A 19002-nucleotide genomic window follows, 5' to 3' on the forward strand; every position below is an offset into this window, starting at 1 on the left:
AGGGGAACTTCCTGACCATGAATTGTAAAACTGCCATCCTTACAGTGTTACTGGCACGATGTAGAAATTCCAACTGCCAAGAGCAGATTTAAGATCATTTTCCCCACTACACCATGTCTTACAGCGTAAGTCACAGCATTGTCTCCTACCTTTGATAACTGCCTTGCTTACTTCATGGTGCAATGTGATTTAATTTCTTCCCAAGAAAGCTTCTGGAGCAATGCCTAGTTTAAGAAATAACATTTCACAAGGAATGTATATTGACTGTAATTAATTCCTATAGATGGAGAGGCTAATTAACAAGAATCCAACTAATAACTCGGTTGGATTTAATCCATACACTGAACTGGCAACATGCACCAGAGAGAGGCAGAGGGTGCAAGGATATATTTGGGGAAGAAATCACACATGACAGGCACTTTCAAAGTGGTTCACAGACATTTTAAATGTTGCCCAGCCACTCTTAACCCTTGGTCTCATCTACTTTCCATCACTTCTACAGGCTTCTTTTCTGTTCTCTCTCTCAAGCTATGTCTTTCCTGCATACACAATGCAAAAATACCTTGGCTATTTCAGTTTTCATCTTAATGATTAACATGCCTGACATTCACAAACACACACCATCCTTCTTGACAGAAGTAAGCTGCTGCAAATTTTACATTTCACTGTTATTGAATGTCCTTGTGCAGCAAGCCAGCAAGAGAACACGAAAGGGAAGAAAGTTTTCATAGTAACACTATTTTTATTGCCGAGTTTCATTTACAAAGAAAGGTCTATTGTTCATTCTTGTCCAGTGTACAACAGCCATGACACACGATTAATGCCAGCAAATACAGACTCAGCTATAGAAATCTCGATTTCAGAAACATACACCAATATTTTCTCATTTCACTCCCTTCCCAGACACTTATTTACATTTTTCTTTAATTTAACATAAGATATTGTCACATATACCCTAAATGTCTAACATAAAACTTACATTAAATAATTAATACTTATTGCCTGCAGAAAGACATTTCGGAATTCAATTGGGGCTGTCTTTGGGCTTTTTTTTCTCCAAATGAAGGACATTTCTCACAACTTTATTCAAACATATTTCATAGGAGGAGATTCATGGTCATTAAACGCTTTATGTAGTGTTTAAATCGCAAGTACATTCAATATTCTAGAAAAATACATTTCCTTCTCTTTGCACTTAAAACAATCAAACTGGCAGAACAGCCTAAATCGGAGTAACAACTTTGCAACAAAAATATCAATACACCTATTCACACGTGGAGGTGCCTGAAATTATCCCTAAAGATTAAAATGCTTCCAGCAGGTCCCCTAGAGTTGTAACACAATGTTCTATTCTGTGCTATGCAGGGCAAAACAAAGCTCCTAAAAATTCTAATTAGTCTGCACATTTGCACGCTTGAATCTATTCTCAATCCTTTTCAAAATTATCTTAATGCTCATTCTAAATATTTATGCCATAGCTAGTCCTTAAATACTCCCGAACACAAAACCTCACACCTTCTGATCTCCTCAGATACTCAAGTGATCAGCTTGCAATTACTATGTCTTAAATTTACTTCAGCGTGAACACCCATAACCAAAAGTAATGGAGACAAAGATGAAAAAAAAATCTCATGTATTTTAAGATCAGAATCTTGAAAGAATCCTGGGAACACTATATATTTTGTCAAGCACAAGTATTCTTAGTCATTACCTGCTTTAAGCCCTTTTAAGCTATTCGTTTAAATAAATGCACTCCACACGTTTATTTATTCTAACAAGACAGTTACAATGACTCACGTTTTTCTTTTCATATGAAGAACCAATGAATTTAAGTTACCAGAAAAACAAACCAAATACCACCACAGTGCACATTTATTAGACAATCAAAATTTAGCTGTACATTTATAATACATTAACAAACAAAATACACATTTTATAACATATTGCAAAAGAAACCAAGTTTGAGCAATGCGCAAATCTAAAAATTTTAGGAGATCAAAATAGGGAAAATTCTGTACAAATGTAATATAAAAATAAGTTTCCATATGAAAGAACCTTCTGTTTGAAGCTCAGTCCAGAACTGCATCTCCCATGTCTTTACTCCTGCTCAAAAAATAACCACAAGCACTTCCCCCATCCCACCCCTTAAAAATATCCCACCCTAGCAAGCCACACTGGGATCACCATCTGCTTTGCAGAAGCCAACAGGAGCAAGTAAGAGTTATATGTTTCTAATTCATGCTGCAAATGTTAGGAAAGGTCAGAGCAACAGAGTAGGCAAGCAAAGGAGAACCACTCCAAAGACTTCAGAAGTCACAGAAGTGCAGTGTCCAGATTAGTGATATCCTAGATCAGTGATGGTTAAACAGTGTTGTACCAAAGTCCTCTTTCAGGAAGAAAGACAGCAACAGGAAGAAATTTTTCAACATATATTTAGATGTCTAACATCAGAGTGTTTGAAAATAAGCAGGAGACTAATCAAGAAGATTAATTATCCTTGAGGCAAAATGCCTAGATCTCACTGATGCCCACACGCGATGTCTCACGGCAAACCTCTGACTCAACTATAGGACTCAAACAGGAATGCCACTCCTAGGTGACAGCCGCTCGTGTGATGCTTTTAAAAACAACTCCCCATTTAACTTGAGCTGGTTAGTGAAGACAAGATCAGAATGTTTAGCAGGGATGGGTTTTTCTTTTGAAGAGTACTATGTGCAGGTTAGTGAAACTATTCATTAGGCTGTTCTTTAGTTATTTACCTATAATATCTACAGTGAAGAGTCACCTTGATCAGTCACAGCACCACATGACTCAAATGTTTACTTCTATGAAATGGTTTCATACTTACACCTGCTTGCCTGATAGCTTACCTATGTCTTCAAGCCTACAGTTTTACACTTACATTAACTGCTACTAACTGCCCTGCAACCGAATGTCCTTTATTGGATTCCTAGATTGCTCAAAGTCATCATCCCAGGACACTTGTTTAATTAAAAAAAAGAAACAAAACCCACAGTAATTTCAGTCCTAAATATTGCTAATTTTGCTATAAGCAAACTGTTTTAGCCATCAGCTAAATTTTTACGCAAAAGAATACTTCAAATCCACAAAGGAACACTACTTCCCCCCTGTATTCTGTCTCTACTGGGCAACGGGTTCATATGAATCACTAGACGTTGACTTAAAGCCTGAATGCTGATCTAGACTGGAGTCTTAAATTCTGAATACGAAAGAAGAGTTTTTAAATGTCACATACCTGTCCTTTATCAACTGTGAAAGAATATCAATTCTAGAAGGTATTTCCAATTTTTCCTCACCAACTGACTACAAGGACAATTCCAACTGTGTTGCAAAGCAAAGAACGTTGAGGAGCTTCTTTAACAGGTGTAATTTTTTTTTAAACTCAGCTTAATTTAAGGAAGAGAAGTCAGAATTTTAGTTTATCAAGAATTTGCAGCGGAGAAAACAAATGAGCTCAATCTTCACATTGCATACAATTCATGACTTCACACACAGAAACCAGCTTTTAGTATTAATATATGTGACCACATTTCTAATGAATTTGGTTTCATCCACACAGCTTGTAAAATGAAGTGAAGGAAGCTTAACCTCTGGTTCATTTCTATATCAAAGAATTTCTCCAAAGCAATTCATTTTTGCACACAAATTTTATACTGTCAGCATTACTTCTATGGTGAAGCAGACCTTAGAAGTGGGCACTAATGTTTCCTCCCTCCTTTTCTTTATAAAATAACCAAGTGTATGTTGCCATTACCCTCTTCATAAATGAAAAACTTGAGTCTTGTTCATTGTCTACACTGGGTGACAGAAAAGCAAAGGGGACCAGCAAGAGGCAGTGAGACCTAATACTGATGGCAACACAGTCTGTTAAACAAGTAATATCTTGGTAAAATTTGATAAAACAAGACATACAGACCATAAAATAGCAAAGTACCATTCACCATGTCTTGGCTTCTTTGGCTTCTCTTCTCAGAAAGATAATAATAGAACTGCTCTATCTTAACAGAATATGGCTCAAGATAGGAACAGCTTTTGCAAGCAAACAGTGAGTATTCAGCACCTCTCCAAAATTTTGGCATTTCGTTCTGTAACATTGCTATATTTATTTTAGGTAGCGATTCTACCTCCCCTCTGCCGTATTACACTGAAATAACCTTTTCGATGACCAACTGTTCAGCTACTGCTCTCACTCACAACTTAGTGCTCGGATTTGGTTAAAAAGGGTAATGATACACTGACTCAAATCAACTTCTGTTTAGAAAAAAATTACAGTTGTGGCTGATGTGCTAATGCTTTCTTGGTTGAGCTTCCTTTTTACAGTGAAAGGGGGATAAGGAAACAGACCTTGAGTTTTTCTGATAAGGGAGAGATAGATATGATACTCTTCAAGGAATTGTAGCTGAGTAACACCATAGTTGCAGAGATAAAAGATTGCCGATGACAGATTATTTCAGCATCTCCAGAGCTTTTATATTCTGAAGTCTCCTAATGCAGCAGAGTCAAACGGTATATGCGTATGCCTTAATATTAGAGGCAAATAAGTAAAAAATCAATAGCTTCTGTGGCATAGCCATTCAGAGACTTAGGTTAATCTGTACCACTTGCAGCATTTATATAACACAACACTAAGTAATGCTGGTGCTGTTTAGAGCTTTCCTAATTTAATTCCATTTTTGCAGAGAACCTTTGATAGAACTGCTAAAAAGATACACACCTTACGACCCCCTGACTAGCCAGGCTCTACCAGCAGCGGCCTGGACAGCAGACCTAGTCTTTTGTTTTCCTAATAACAGTATCTCTCTCAGTCACCTCCTGTGACGCTCTTAAACAGACAACTGGTCATGAGACTTCAAGCCACTCAAAGGCAACGAAAAGCACAAAGTCAGCTTTCTTCCCCTTTGTCCCACTTCTTATGCAGTATGCTGTAAGGGTGAGATGAAGCATATCCATTAAAGAGACTCCTTGTGCATGGTCCTGATCTCGTGAGAATTGAATTTGAAATTAGATAAATACAGATCAAGGTTCTCCTGTCTAAAACTAATTCTATTTAAGGGAATTCAGCCTGCACCATGGCATTTTGTGTAATCTAGGTCAAGACTTCAGGTTAACAACTAACATAAAATGCTTTCAAATTAAGTAAGGCATCATTTTTTATGATGATCTTCAGAATATTGCTCCAGTGCAATGCTGCAATATACCAGAAGAAGTTAAGACTGCCATCAGTTCAGCTAATAAAAATATACGTGGTCCCCGTGCCCCAGTTTCTGCCAATGACTAGGTTGTTCAGGTACACTTAAGTTACCCGCAACAGTGACTTCTGTGTAAACCCACCTTAAGAGTATGACCAGAAAAAAAGGGTAGCACCTTACTCCGTCAGTGCCAAAGTCTCATCCCACACCCATAGCAGTGCTGAGAAGACCTAACTCTCAGAATTAATTTCTGGAATGGTCAGAATATTTGTTAATTTAATCTGAGACTAAGTAGAAGCCACAGAAGACTAGAAATCAACAGAACTGCACATAATAGGAAAAGAAATAAAACTGCTGGTGCCTAATGGCAAACTCCTTATATACATGTTTTACAAAGGTTAAGTTATTACATGAAGAAAAAGAAGGGAACAGCAAGCAAAGCTGTACTTGTGGATTAGTCAATCTTGTATATAACATTTAAAATCACTTTAAGAATTCCATCTGACAGCCAGGAAGAGGTACAATAAAAGGCTGCGATGTAGGTAAAAACTTTTCAGATTCACCTACTTGGTATGACATAAATGTTACAAACAGAATGAGGAAACAGATTGCACTGCTGACTGAAATCACAATACCAAGTAAATAGTAAGTTTCAATCTTTGAGAGCCAGAAAGGACTCAATGCTATATGCAGACCAATAATTACAATCTGCTCATTTGACTATTAATTTAAATCAGCACAAATTAAAAGTGATAAGAAATCTTAAATTCTATTCATGTTAAATTACATATGAAATCAGTAAACAACATTCTAAACTTCAATCAACACTTTTCCGGTACTTTCTGTCAACTTGGCATCAGGTTTGAGGAAGCAAAGTAAGGTAAGCATAAACTCAGAATCACTTATATGTAGCAATGCTGTTTAACTGTGATACTATCCCAGACAGGAAAAAAACTACACGATACCTCTCCTTTTGAGTTTCAGACTTGCAAAGGAATTACCAGTTAGATACGGTGACCTTCTTCCTACATGAAGATGACAAATTTAAAAAGCTCCTTAAGAGTAAAACTGCTTCTGTCTGCTTCTAGAAGTTGTCCTTCAGTAGAAAGGAAATCATCATTCCTGCAGCCATTTAACTATAGGAAGCGAACAAACAAGCTACAGCAACCTCTTAAAAATATTTCACATTCCTTTGTAGCTGGTTAAGCAAAGTCTAAAGTAGTCTCGAAAATCCCTTATGTTAATTTGAATAAGCATTTGTCATTAAATTTCAAGCTTTTATCTTTAATATTTTTTTATATGAATCTTGCTTTGAATCAAACCTTGACATAAATATTACACATGGAAAACAACGCTGAAGTCTGGAATCCTATGAAGACAACACTGAAAGTGGCCAAGCCTGCTGGTATCATGCAGACATCCAAAAGATGAACAAGATCAGGATTTAAAAACAAACAAAAAAATCCCAGCAACAAAAAACCAAACTGAAAAACATACCATGTCTCAAACGGAAATGTTATCTCTGTACCACAAGACTTTTTTTTTCTGGTCAATGGTATGTCTCCAGTTTCAGAGAAGTAATGATACAATATTCTGAAGCCAGGTATCCAAAAACTTCTTCACTTTGCCATAATACTGTAGACTTTATACAATTAACTTTGTTCCTGCAGCTGGAACTCTACAACAGAGAGAAAGGAAGTGCTCTGAAATACTTTCATGTTCTTGTTTAACAGAAATTGCTAAGAAACAACTAGTCCAGATTCAAAAGTAGTTTGGTTTTGTTTTTTTTAATTCTCCAGTTTAAATATTCTGAGCATCTACTCCTAAAGCTGCCTACATTCTCTTTCATCGATGTGTGTCTTCTTGGGGACCCTATGTCCTCTAAGGTTTCAAGAAGTATCCGCACTCCCAAAGAAAAAACAACAAAGTATTTGGTTGCATTTGCTTCACTGTCTGTCACAGTATGCAAGTTGACTTCAGTCAGAACATTGTTCCTCTACCTCTTTTACCTTGCAAACTTCAACTTCAGATTGCAAAGAGGACTGAGGAATGCAGCTGAATGTTCGAATACTGTGTGGATCAACTGGTGGCACCAGTGTAAGCGACTCTACACTCAGTGCATCTGTATTGTCATGTGTTATTAATGATATCGTGGGCTGCTGTGCAGGAATCAGGCTAGGAGACAGGTTTGCTGTTTCTATGTCACTGTTTTTTACAGCATTCTTGCTAGACTTTGAGACAGCTGAAAGGGTTTCATCAGTCAACATCGTCTGACCAGAAAAGATCATCTGACCAGAAATGGTCATCTGAGGCTGCTCTGGAGCTGAAGCATCATCTAATAAAAGAAAACACCAAGAAACAATCAATATTCCACTTAGTACGTACATTAAGGCTAACAGCATACTATTATTTACAAATATTTAAGAATAATTGTGTGGAAAATGTAGTTCCATGAAGCGCTATGCTTACACATTCACTTTTTAGTAATTAGAAGTAAAAAAATATTTTGAAGGTATAACATAACATAAAATACCAGCAGGAATCTGTTCAAATTAGGAAACAGAAAATTTTACACACTCAGTAACAGAACATGCAGCAATATCAGAAATATTTCTAGAGAGAGGAAATTCAGGGGAAGACTAAGAAAGCCTCTCCATTATTTAGTATAGACCGAGTAGCCACTCCATACCAGGAAGCTCTGCAGAAACAAAAGCCAAAAAGAACCCCTGTATAAGGAGTTTTCCCAAGAGGTGGCTTGTATCTTACTAAAATTTGGAAGTCATTCTCTCATTTCATTCTCTTGATTCACCTTTAGGCGACATCTCAACCACAGAAGGCAGAGCTATGGAAGAACAGGAAGCAGAGTAAGGTGCTTACTGTAACTGAAAGGTGCTCCTGGTTTTCACACAGGTTTATGTTACACGATTTTTTTTGTGCTCTCCTAAACACGGAGCATACAAGACAGGTAAACCTGGGAATAAGGATTACGTACCACAGGAAACTAATATGCTACAACACCTTCCCACACAATGAAAAAGAAAACATTAACAGCTATTTCTACTGTCCTTTCCCCCCATGAAATCCTGGCCAACTATGAAATAGGCTGCTCATTTGGCTCAGAAGGATAGTCAACAGACTGGATGAGGCGACACCACCTTATATGAGCAAGTATGCCCAGAAAAGTCAGGGTAATTCTCTTTTCAGAGTAGAATAACAGGTTCCATTAAAGTAACAGGTATCCAGCTTCAAGACAGACCATTTTTAGAGCTCTTATAAGAAACAGCATGTGTTCAAGTGTACAGGAATCTGCAGAGAAGTCTACAAGGCAATGTAGTGAATACAAAAGCTAAACATTAGGTTCTGTTTTCAATATACAGTGACCTTAAAGATATTTAAGTTTCAATATGATTCCAATTAATCCTGTAAAAGAATAGAAAGCATGAACATAAGGCACAAAAAAATGCAAAGAAAAGCTGACAATGGAATGGGAATCAGTAAGATATCAGTGGGATAACAGTAAAACTACCGGGTTTTTGACCTTTTTGGTAAGATAACCCCAAACAAAGGTGTATCCTCACTTCAGAAAACAAATCCATTTTACTTTTTGCTGAATCAGTGGCTAAGATTCTCACTTTACTAGAAAGAAAGTTACAGATTGTAAGTTTCCTTTTAAATAAAAGGACATCAGTAATGATATTTGAAAAATAAGGACAGATTCAAAGTAACTGTAGATTCTTTTTAGCTGTCAAGAAGCTTTAATGAGAATCAGTCATTGATAACAGAGGAAGTGATGCAAGACTTGCATGCAAAATGAACTGCTAAACATGTTGAAATAAAGCCTCATTTCTCTGAATTCCAAGATAAACACTAACATTTAAGTATGCACAAAACAGTGAGTCTCTTTATGGTGACTTTGCTTTCTGAATTTCTAAAACTTAAAGAACAAATGTTCTTTGCCAAGATTATTTTTTATCTTAATTATAGCATGAATATTCACCAAAATTCAGGATTCAGACACCTGAGACATTCTGGTAAGTAAAGTATTACCAATCAATGGCACTCTGCTCAAGAATGCACATTTCTATTGCAGTTCTGCTACTTCACTTGACCTCATTGCTCTCTACAACTACCTAAAAGGTAAAGCAACCTTAGATCTTTTTCAGCACTTCTAGAATGCTAACAAGATTATCGTTACAGCAAAAAAATCCAAATCAAATCACTCTCCTTCTGCTACACCGACTTATGTTAAGGATAATTATTAGTGTAAGATGACAGGAAAAGAACAGGAAAAGGAGAGAATGAAAGTAACCTGCAGAGAAGTGTACTAAATTGTAGAGCAATATGCTATGAAAGAATAACAAAAATATAAGTAACAGGAAATTAAGTGAAAAGATGCAAAGTAAATCTATAAAGATAAAAAAAAGTATTAATATCACATCAGAAGAATAAAATACCTTCATGTCATGATAGTAAAAAACAAAAATAAAATAATTAGATACAACTTAAACCAGCTTATTTAAATAAGGTGATAGTCTGAAGCATATTTCCACCTCTTTTGCGTCTACTTTTCCTCTTCAGGCAATTAAACAGCCCATGAAACCATCTGCCTGAGTGTGATGACCTTAGAAATACTAGGCTTGTGCCACCACAGTCCAAGGACAGTTTTATGCTGAATGCTTGTCCATTTTACCCAAGTTATAAATAGATTTCTTGCTGCCAGCCAAGTGTAATACCTGCATCACTGTCCATTCAGGAGCCTGTGCTTACTAAATTCCACTACTGCCATGGCTGCCCCTGTGCAAATGAAGACATAGCTGCTTTGAAGCTGGAGGCTTGATTTCACAATTTCCATCTTAGGCAAGAGAGCCAAGAAATATGGGAGCAACTACAGATGAGGCTTTCAGAAACAGCTGATTATTGCTTTACAGTTCTCCCCCAAGAAACAGTTGAGACAAACATTTATGATGTTTTCTTCAGTTTCCTACCTCGCTGTCATTGCTGTCAGCATGAAAACCAAATACGTTCTAGTAACTGTTAAGGGCTTTTGAAAGCTTATGGAGGAACCTGCCTGAATTGATATTGCGTGAGTTTCTGTTGCAGCTGCTGCTTGAAGACCTAAACCCAGTGTCCACCGTGACTGTCAGCCTCCGACAGACTAAACACCCGCCGACGTCCTTTCCTGCCAGACCTTACTAGAGGAAAACACAGCGATATATCATACAAAGGCTTTAACAATGAAACAAGCAAGGGAAACTGGAATGAAGACAAAGGATAAATGTTAGAGTAGCAACAAGAATAAGTGACAAGGACACATCCATAACTGCTGGTATCTTGAATACAATTTGACACCACACCAAAAGCCTTGTAAGTTTGGGAAATACTTCTGAAGGCAGAAGTATTAACTCTTTACAAATAAACGAGTTCAACTGAACTTGATTTTTTGACTTACCTATCTGGAAATGTTCATATGACAGTTAGGGCTATGTCTTGCAATACCAACAGCACTTACACTGAGGAGGGGCTCGTAGGCATTTATTTACTCACATGCTTTAAAAATCTTAATAGAAGCTATTTATCATGAATTCCGGTGACACAGAATTATTCTGATTTACACTGGCCATAGATTATAAGAGGTGCGCTACCATGGAGATGGCAATACTTCAGACCATTCAGTCCTACGATTCTATGATATGAACTGGCCAAACAGTGTTTTAAACGATAGCAGCAGTTCAGATGATGATGCTTGGTGCATAGATAGTTTCTAGAAAAGAAACCTTCTAGAAACAAAAGTACTTTCTCACCTAGTTAGAAAAATACTAGCATCATAGAACAGAAGAGATTGACCCACGTTCACATTATTGATTACAGAGGGAAGAGACAGGGACGGTTTCAGTAAGACGGCAGGCACTGCTCTTACAGGTACTCCGTGCCTCATAAATCATCCTCTCCTTGGAATACATACATTTTACCTCACAGACTGGAATCCAATACATTCTCTGCAGCAAGGAACAGCTCTTTGTACTTATTTTAGACCTTTCACCATAAATATCTGGCAGAAGTGTGAAATACAGCAGAAGTGGCGTAGAAGATCAATGTCTTCTGAAGTCCTCAATATCTGCTGCTCCAATGTAAACATTTTCTTAAGTATTGAAGCCAACTGCATTTTAAAGCTTAAGACTACTTAAAAAGTGATAAAATACAGTATAGACGACTTTACACATGCATAATTCTGGAAGACTGCTAACTTACAGTAAGAGTGCTTCTTTATCTTAATCCTTGGCATATATAAAAAATAAGCACTTCAAGTGCACAGTTCCAGCAAGTGTAGCCAAGAAGAGACTGTATTCTAAGCTCAGAGGGTTGATTAAAATCGGCCTAGCAAAAGAACATTTTTATCTTATGCATAGCAACAGTTCAAATGGACATGTTAATTAAAAAAAAATAAAAGTAAATACAGAGAAAAAACCCCAACCAGACAGCAGAATTTGCAGAACCTGATATTGCTTTTCTGTCTTGCTAGGGATTCTGCTTTCTTTAAAGGATGATGACTTCCCCCCACCCCCAATTTTAAGGAACAGAGATCTCAAAAATGGCCAAACTTAATTCCCAGGTACTGCAAATGAGGGAGCTGTAAGGCTTTAAAATATCTGTGCCATTAAGCACTGTGACAATTATTAGACAGGATAGCAAGAAACCAAAAGAGTTTACTCATGACAACACAGTTAACACAACCATTGTTCTCCTAACGATGACTGGAATGTGCACAGCAGTCATGATCTTATGTAAGCTAAGTTAACCTCCCTCCTCATATTAAGATATCGTGTGATTGTTCAATGAAAGTAGGAATGTTAGGTAGTAAAGTATTCTTATGGAACATCAAATGAAAATGATTTATTTTCCTGTGATAAATTTTTGAAAGCTCTTTTACTGTTTGGCCACTAATATCTATTCTATCTTGTAACACTGTTTTCTTTCCAGTAACAATTACACAATTAGTCTATATTTTCTCCTCATCTATCACTGTTTTATGTAAAGGTCAGTGTGTATGTTTCAAATCATATTTCCTGAAACAACCCTGTGAAGATTACAAGTACCATCTCAAATATATAACTGAACAGTTTAAATCTACCAACAGGCAGTAGCCTAGGACACCATAATCACAAGTTTACAGTAGAACAGCTGTTTTGGTTTAAGACGTTGCTCTTAAGGAGGCAGTTGAGCTATTTTCCTTGTAGTCCACAAACATCTCCCCTTTTATCTTGTCTGGCCCTCTTGACTGAAATTCCTGAGCAACCCTGGATGTTCTTCATGGGCAACAACCTGAGTGGTTGCCAGAACAAACAGGGGAGCAGGGAAGGAGGGAGCGACAGAGAACACGCATGTGTGCTCACATGACTGTATTTAAAATGGAATGGAGAACAAGGGGAATTCACATGTGACAGTGGTGGCAGCATTCAAGTGCTACGCCGGGACAAAAAGAAGATTTTAGTAACTGCTTGTTGTTCATCAGCTACTTACTCCTTGAAGAAGCCAATTAACATCATGTAAGCCTACTTTTCTGCTTCATAGCAGAGTAAGGCAGTTTAGTTTCAACTGTCCTTGACAGCTTAAGGGAAAATCACATTGTTTTACATTGAAGTGGTGAATACCCATCAGTTTCCATAACTCAGCTGAGAGGTTAGTAAGACCCGATATAACACGGAGAGCAGTCAAGAGACTATTGCTAATTCCAGCAGTGCACTTCTGTTCATAGAGATGCCTACAGAACAGTGATCTGGATATACCAATCTCTTCCATGGTCATGCACCTGTTTCCAGTATAGATGGCAACTATGTATAGATACTATAAGAGGGAGGACACTCATGAGAATATTCATTACAAACTTGCAGTAAACTGGTAAAATCAGTTAATGCAGAAACATTGTTCCAAGGAATGAACAACAGTAATGATCTGACACTGAAGATTAGCAAAGAGTGTCAACAAATCTCCCTGGGTTGGAAAAAACCTTTACCATGCTCCCATCCCCAAGGTCCCAGCTCAGGGTATTTCAGAATCCTCTCTAGTCTATAGCAAGGACCTTGACACACCATCAGCCACTCAGCCGTAACTACTTAAAACATTACTTATTCATGACTGGCTGCAACTACATTAGTAGTTTGGTTCAGACCAGTAGAGCAACTTTGAAGAATTAGCACACTCACTGCTTTAGTAGCCTGATTTTAGGAACAGTTTCTGTGCATTAATGAGATTCTTTCACAAGGAAGCCAAATTGTAAGATATGGTGCAATTATGTATCAAATACACTTCAAATATTAATAGCAACAGGTGCATGAAGGAATAATTGGTCCTTCAAGCAACCACATGCATGGCAGGGATGCTTCGTCCTAAAGGTCAGAGTAAATATGGTCCCCAGCAAATTCCCTAAGCCGCATGCAGATTAGATGCGCGTGCTCAGTACCCACTGTTCATTGTCCTATTGCACTGAATCACTTGTTCAAACACATACAGTCACCGTCTTCTGCTCTCCAAGCAGAGTTAGTAGAACAAAAATCCAGGAGTTGAGCTCAATCATCCCCTTGCAGCAGGTTAGTGCAAGCTGCTGACTTGGGGTTGAGGTAGCTGCTACAGATGCTCCTGTTCATTTCCACTGACTTTGCTGAAGCGGAAATACGCTTATAGTGGTAGGGCACATGCTTGTATCCTCACCACCAGACTTGCTAAAGCATCTACATCAGTGCTCTTAGATCCTAAGATCAACACTGGAAGTGACATAAAATGCGGGGGCTGTTTGAAAAGGCCTTGAGAATCAAGTTACTTCTATTGTTTTGTAACCAAAATGAGGCAGAGTAGGTCACTTCTAACATGAAAACCCTCCAGTATGTACCCCTCAAGATTTACTTCCTGTTTAGTCTCCAGCTGGAGGCTTTACCTCACACCTAATTCGCGCTTTAAACAAACACCACTTCCAGAATCTCTACCAACACTACACAAAAAAAGGAGGAATGAAAGATTCTAATGCAACAAGAAGTCCCAGCACAAATGTAACCACTAAATATACTGACCAACACAAACACAGGGTAGCTACATTTGCGCAAGTTATACCATCAGCCTATGTATATGGCAGCTTCTTCTGCACCAATTAAACAGTCTCCTCAAACGTGGTGGTGTCCAGCCAGAAGAGCATTATTGCAAAAGTTTTACAATATTAACATCCTAAATAACTATTTTCAAGTATTTCGCACTTGGCCCATTGTTACAAATTAACATGAGTATCAGATAAACATACAAAACAAGTTCAAAAAAGGTCACTTCATATGGAGATCAACTTATCCACTATGGTGAAAGGCAATACTTCAGTTAAAAAAAAAAAAAACCACCCAAACCCAACGTTTTAAATTTTATATACTAGGAGACAAGGTAGATAAGCAGGACATTATTTCATCGCTACTTAAAATCACTGCTGAAAAATGCCAAGTACTTATTAGAGTTCCAGAAAGCACAAGAGATCATTAAAACTTAAACCACAATAAACTTCAACTGGTTTAGTTGAATGATCAAGTGATCTAAAAAACTTAAAAAGCCTTATTTTAATCCAGTAATACAGTAACTTACTTTTACAATAAACTACTCTACATCCCTTAGTACCTAGGCTGAAAATTGTGATTTAATACCTGATGGGCTTTGTGCAGCAGAAGGAGTGGACGTTGAGCTGGCAGTCACTGAATCACAGCGCCCTGTGCTGCCACTGGAAGGCGAGGGCGATGAGAGTGGTGACAGATTGTGCTGATTTATGCACTGGGCTACAGCAAAGCCTGCAAAATGGTATGAAGAAGTTTATGAGTTAATAATTAGCTTGAAAGAGTTAACCTACATGAACAAATTGAGAAAATGTAAGAATAAATATTGGACCGAAGTGGTGCTAATTTCATGTAGTGACCCAAAGGATGCACCTTCTTCCACCTTCATCTTGGAAGCCTGAAAATCTGAACGTATCTTACTAAAAGCATGCTACAAATGCTGATCAACAGTGAAAGTAGAGGTTATGGGATTGAAAACATTTTAAAACAGAGCTTGTAAAAACAGTTAAAACATGTCAAAACTTATTTTTAATATATTCATTAACGGGTCACCAATCTTAATGTGATAAGGAAAATCATTAAGTCAGAAGCGAACAAAACAACTCTCAGATAGAAGGCCTGCACTACAATTTTCTATGGAGGAGATAAAAATTTAAGAAAATTTTAGTCAATCAAATCTAATGCTGGCATTGGATTTCATCCACCTTCTAACAAGTGAAGCTTTTCCCAGTCAGAAAACTAAAAAAGTCCATACAAAGCCTGACAGCACTTCCTAAGTAACTCTTCTTCTGACTTTCAGTCTAATACTACAATGTAAAGAGTTTGAGGAATTATTAGACTGACATTGCTCCCAATGGCTAATATTAACAAGAAGGCTTTTTCCAACATTTCCTCCCCAGAATCTTACCATCATCGTCATACACTAAGGTATTAGGAATGGCGAAAATGGTAAGAGAGATCTATTGATTGATTTTTGCTGCAGAAATAAATTCTCTCAGTAGGAAAGCAACCACATCTGTTAAAATATTTAGATGTTCATTTTGCAGGAAATCGTTAAGATTTCCCTTAAGATACATTGAGCATATAAATCTCAGCATACAGCTGGTATTTGAACCCAAAATTTGAGTTTTCTTGGAGAAGTGATTATTTATTTATTTTCAGTGAGACCTGTGTTCACCGGACACCTACCAGATCTGCTTGTTTCTTTGAAAACGATGCAATCTATATAAGATATAGGATATATAAGATAGAGAACAGTCCAGCCAACTAAACTACCCCTAAAATACTCCAACATTCTGGCAAAGGCTATTAACCTAAAATAGACTTTAAAGTATATTCATGGTCACGACTTCATGATGATAAAATTGATCAAGCAAAGTATTTTGCTTCTGCTCTTTTCTGATGAGACTTGCTCAGTTTATCAGGGCAGTCATCTCACTGCACCCCTATAACCCATACTTATTCTAAAGAGTATTAACAGGTATGTTCTAAAGCCTGGTCTGTTACATTCTTGTCACTTCTCATCCATCTTGCACAAAATCTGGTTTTAAGCTATAACAACCCTCACTCTGTCACCCCCAGACATCAAGAAGTGCATTAAAAACAGACTTTCAGCTTGGGACCAGGAAACAAAGCAAAGTGAAGCACAGTTTGACTACAATAAAGTGTTCTCCAGTGAAATATGTAGAACTTTATGTAAGCACTACAAAGACAAACAGCTTCCTATGAAAATCACCAGGAAACCTCATTCATTCATTAGTGAAGGTACAAGGAGAAGGAAGAGGCATTTGGTATTTACTTTATAATCAGATATAAGTTAATCTGTTTCTGTCATATTACAGGCTATCATAAAATGTATTTCAAAAATGCAGCATTTGAAATATGTCACATTCTGTGCCTGGTTTCCAATACATGGTATAAAAGAAAAGCCTCAAAATACTTTTTGCACATGTTTACAGTGAAGTCACAATTTTCTGGAATTCAAAGTAAGAACGCGATTGTTTGAACAAACTACCACATGACGCCACCCTCAATATCCACCCTCACCCTCCCATCCCAAGCAAATGAAGTCACTTGTTATTAATACAAGCATACATCTTACAGAAGGCTGTTTCTGAAACAGTAACACTGGCATCCTTTCAACCACACCTTTTCCATGGAAGTTGTGCCAAATAAGGAAATACAAGTGTACACAGCATGATGGGAAAGTCTTCTGAAAAACTTGATCCGCAATATAAATGCATTTATGATTTGTGTTCCCCAGACTGAGGCACGCTGAGCTCCAACTGAGTCTTAAGGCAACAGAACATATCCTTTCTAAACAGGACATTTGAATTTTGAATCACTGAATCACAGTTAAAGAGAAATGCTAAGTTTTGTGAAATGATTTGCAGCGATTACATGACTGCATCTTTTTGTATAATATAGCAGAGTTAAGTACTTCCAAGCTGCATGAGATTCAGCTTTAAAATGACTCAATCCAAAAGGAGAAAAGTTCACCATCTGGGAAAAAAACAAACAATTTTGTAGAGAAGTAAATCTGTTAAACAGAAAATAAGGAAACAAAAGACTGAAGAGTTCACTGATTTAGAATCACTCCTTTAATGCCAATTCCAAACTAATGTTCTAGGAGTAGCTGTGGCCCTTTCCTGTCTCGCTAGCTTTAAGGTAAACAAAGCAGTGCACAGTATCCCAGCTATTTTTACAACCTGTTGAGAAAATAATCATAACAGAAAGATTAGGCACTATGCAGGCCTGACAGGAGCGTTGCATAAACACTGATGATGTGAAGCATGACTTCAACTCAATTTGTAAAAGGTGGCAAAGACAAGACACTTCCAGTGTATCCAGGAAAACTGCCATAGATGTACTGCTCACAACACACCTGGAATAAACACCCAAGTATCACTTGTTTCTTTAGAAGTAAATTTTTCCTTAAGCCTCATCCTGGAGTTGTGCGTTCAGAAATAGAGATGGGAAGCTTTCCTTTGCTTACACAAGTTACAGTTCAGATTTTGCAGATACAAACCACAAACCCAGAACCGCCTGGTAATGAATGCTAGTCTTACCTGGAACTTTGTCAACAGATGCAAAAACGGAGCGTTGCACGGTGGGATCACTGCTACCACGGCGTGACTGATCATAAAATCTAAATGGAAGGTGCTGTGCTGCAGCTGCAGAGCTCTGTCCAAAACCCAGAGCAACCTCAGTTGAAGGCTGAACAGGAAGATCCAGGAGAGCTATGTTTAAATCAAAATTCATAATTTTTGTTACTCAAAAATACATAAAAGGAAGAATATGTGAAATTAAAATCGATAGTTCGCTCAGGATCTTAAGATTAAAACAGATTGTTTAACATAACTTTCTTGCATTTACCTCTTAATTAAAGATACAGCTGCACTAGAAAAAAAGAAACAATATTTCTGGCAACTATTTCTACCATTGCTGCCCACACTACAATTCACAGTAAGGAAGCTTCAGAACACAGTGGAGGAGTAAAAAAGGATTACGGTAATCTCCTTGTATTAAACAACCCATAGGCATTATTTAAAAAATTTTAAAATATTTGAAATCTGAATCACTGAATCTCAGCTAAAGAGAAACGCTGAGTTTTGTGAAATGATTTTCACTGGTATCTACACAGGATTCCTTCTTTTTCCATCCTTTCTTTGATGTATCTACCATCAAATGTGAAACCATGTATTTTACTCAAATAAAACCTATTGCTTGGAAGCTAGACAGTAGTTAATTTTCTGTGGCACACTACTTTTTATATTTTTCCTACACATCCTTATGTTATAGAGTGGCTTGCTACGACATATAAGTCTCATTTCTCAGTATAAATTCAAAATAACTGTTCACCTGCTATTCTCTGCATTTTCATACGCCGAGCTTGGATACGGCCTTTTGCAAGACGCTGTTTTGCAATAATGCAGCGAATGTGATCAGAAAAAATAAATGTAGCTTGAAGTATAGGGAAGGGCTTAGAATGAGGACTGGAGGCAGGCTTATGAATTATTATATTCAGAGCTCTACTGTCATCTTCTACTCCTGTCACCTGCATATCCTAAAAAGAAAGAGAAGGAAAGTAGCTAATGAAACAGTATTTTAAAATTATAGATTAAATATCAACATTGAAAGAAAACCCTATGAATATTCCACTAATGTTCAAATGAAGACAGTCTAATATACACTGGGGAAGTCAACTCATTTTC

General features: G+C 37.3%; 1 protein-coding gene across 5 annotated transcripts in view; it reads right to left on the bottom strand.

Annotated features, from left to right (window-relative positions):
- Nucleotides 1-722: 722 nt before the first annotated feature.
- The window catches only part of CLEC16A (C-type lectin domain containing 16A), a 53690-nt gene continuing 35410 nt past the window's right edge, over nucleotides 723-19002 (bottom strand). The window contains exons 20-24 of one of the 5 annotated variants that reach the window (XM_069870557.1): nucleotides 18650-18854; nucleotides 17857-18027; nucleotides 14882-15022; nucleotides 10279-10398; nucleotides 723-7545 (exon numbers count right to left, since the gene is read on the bottom strand). In XM_069870557.1, coding sequence (XP_069726658.1) covers nucleotides 7187-7545; nucleotides 10279-10398; nucleotides 14882-15022; nucleotides 17857-18027; nucleotides 18650-18854 — 996 coding nt within the window. In that variant the 3' untranslated portion in view covers nucleotides 723-7186. Of the gene's footprint in view, nucleotides 8053-10278; nucleotides 10403-14881; nucleotides 15023-17856; nucleotides 18028-18649; nucleotides 18855-19002 lie in introns of all 5 variants that reach the window. The other 4 variants (XM_069870561.1, XM_069870559.1, XM_069870558.1 and 1 more) reach the window with 4 other exon arrangements.

The sequence above is a fragment of the Phaenicophaeus curvirostris genome, chromosome 16 (genome assembly GCF_032191515.1).
Source record: "Phaenicophaeus curvirostris isolate KB17595 chromosome 16, BPBGC_Pcur_1.0, whole genome shotgun sequence".
NCBI lineage: Eukaryota > Metazoa > Chordata > Aves > Cuculiformes > Cuculidae > Phaenicophaeus > Phaenicophaeus curvirostris.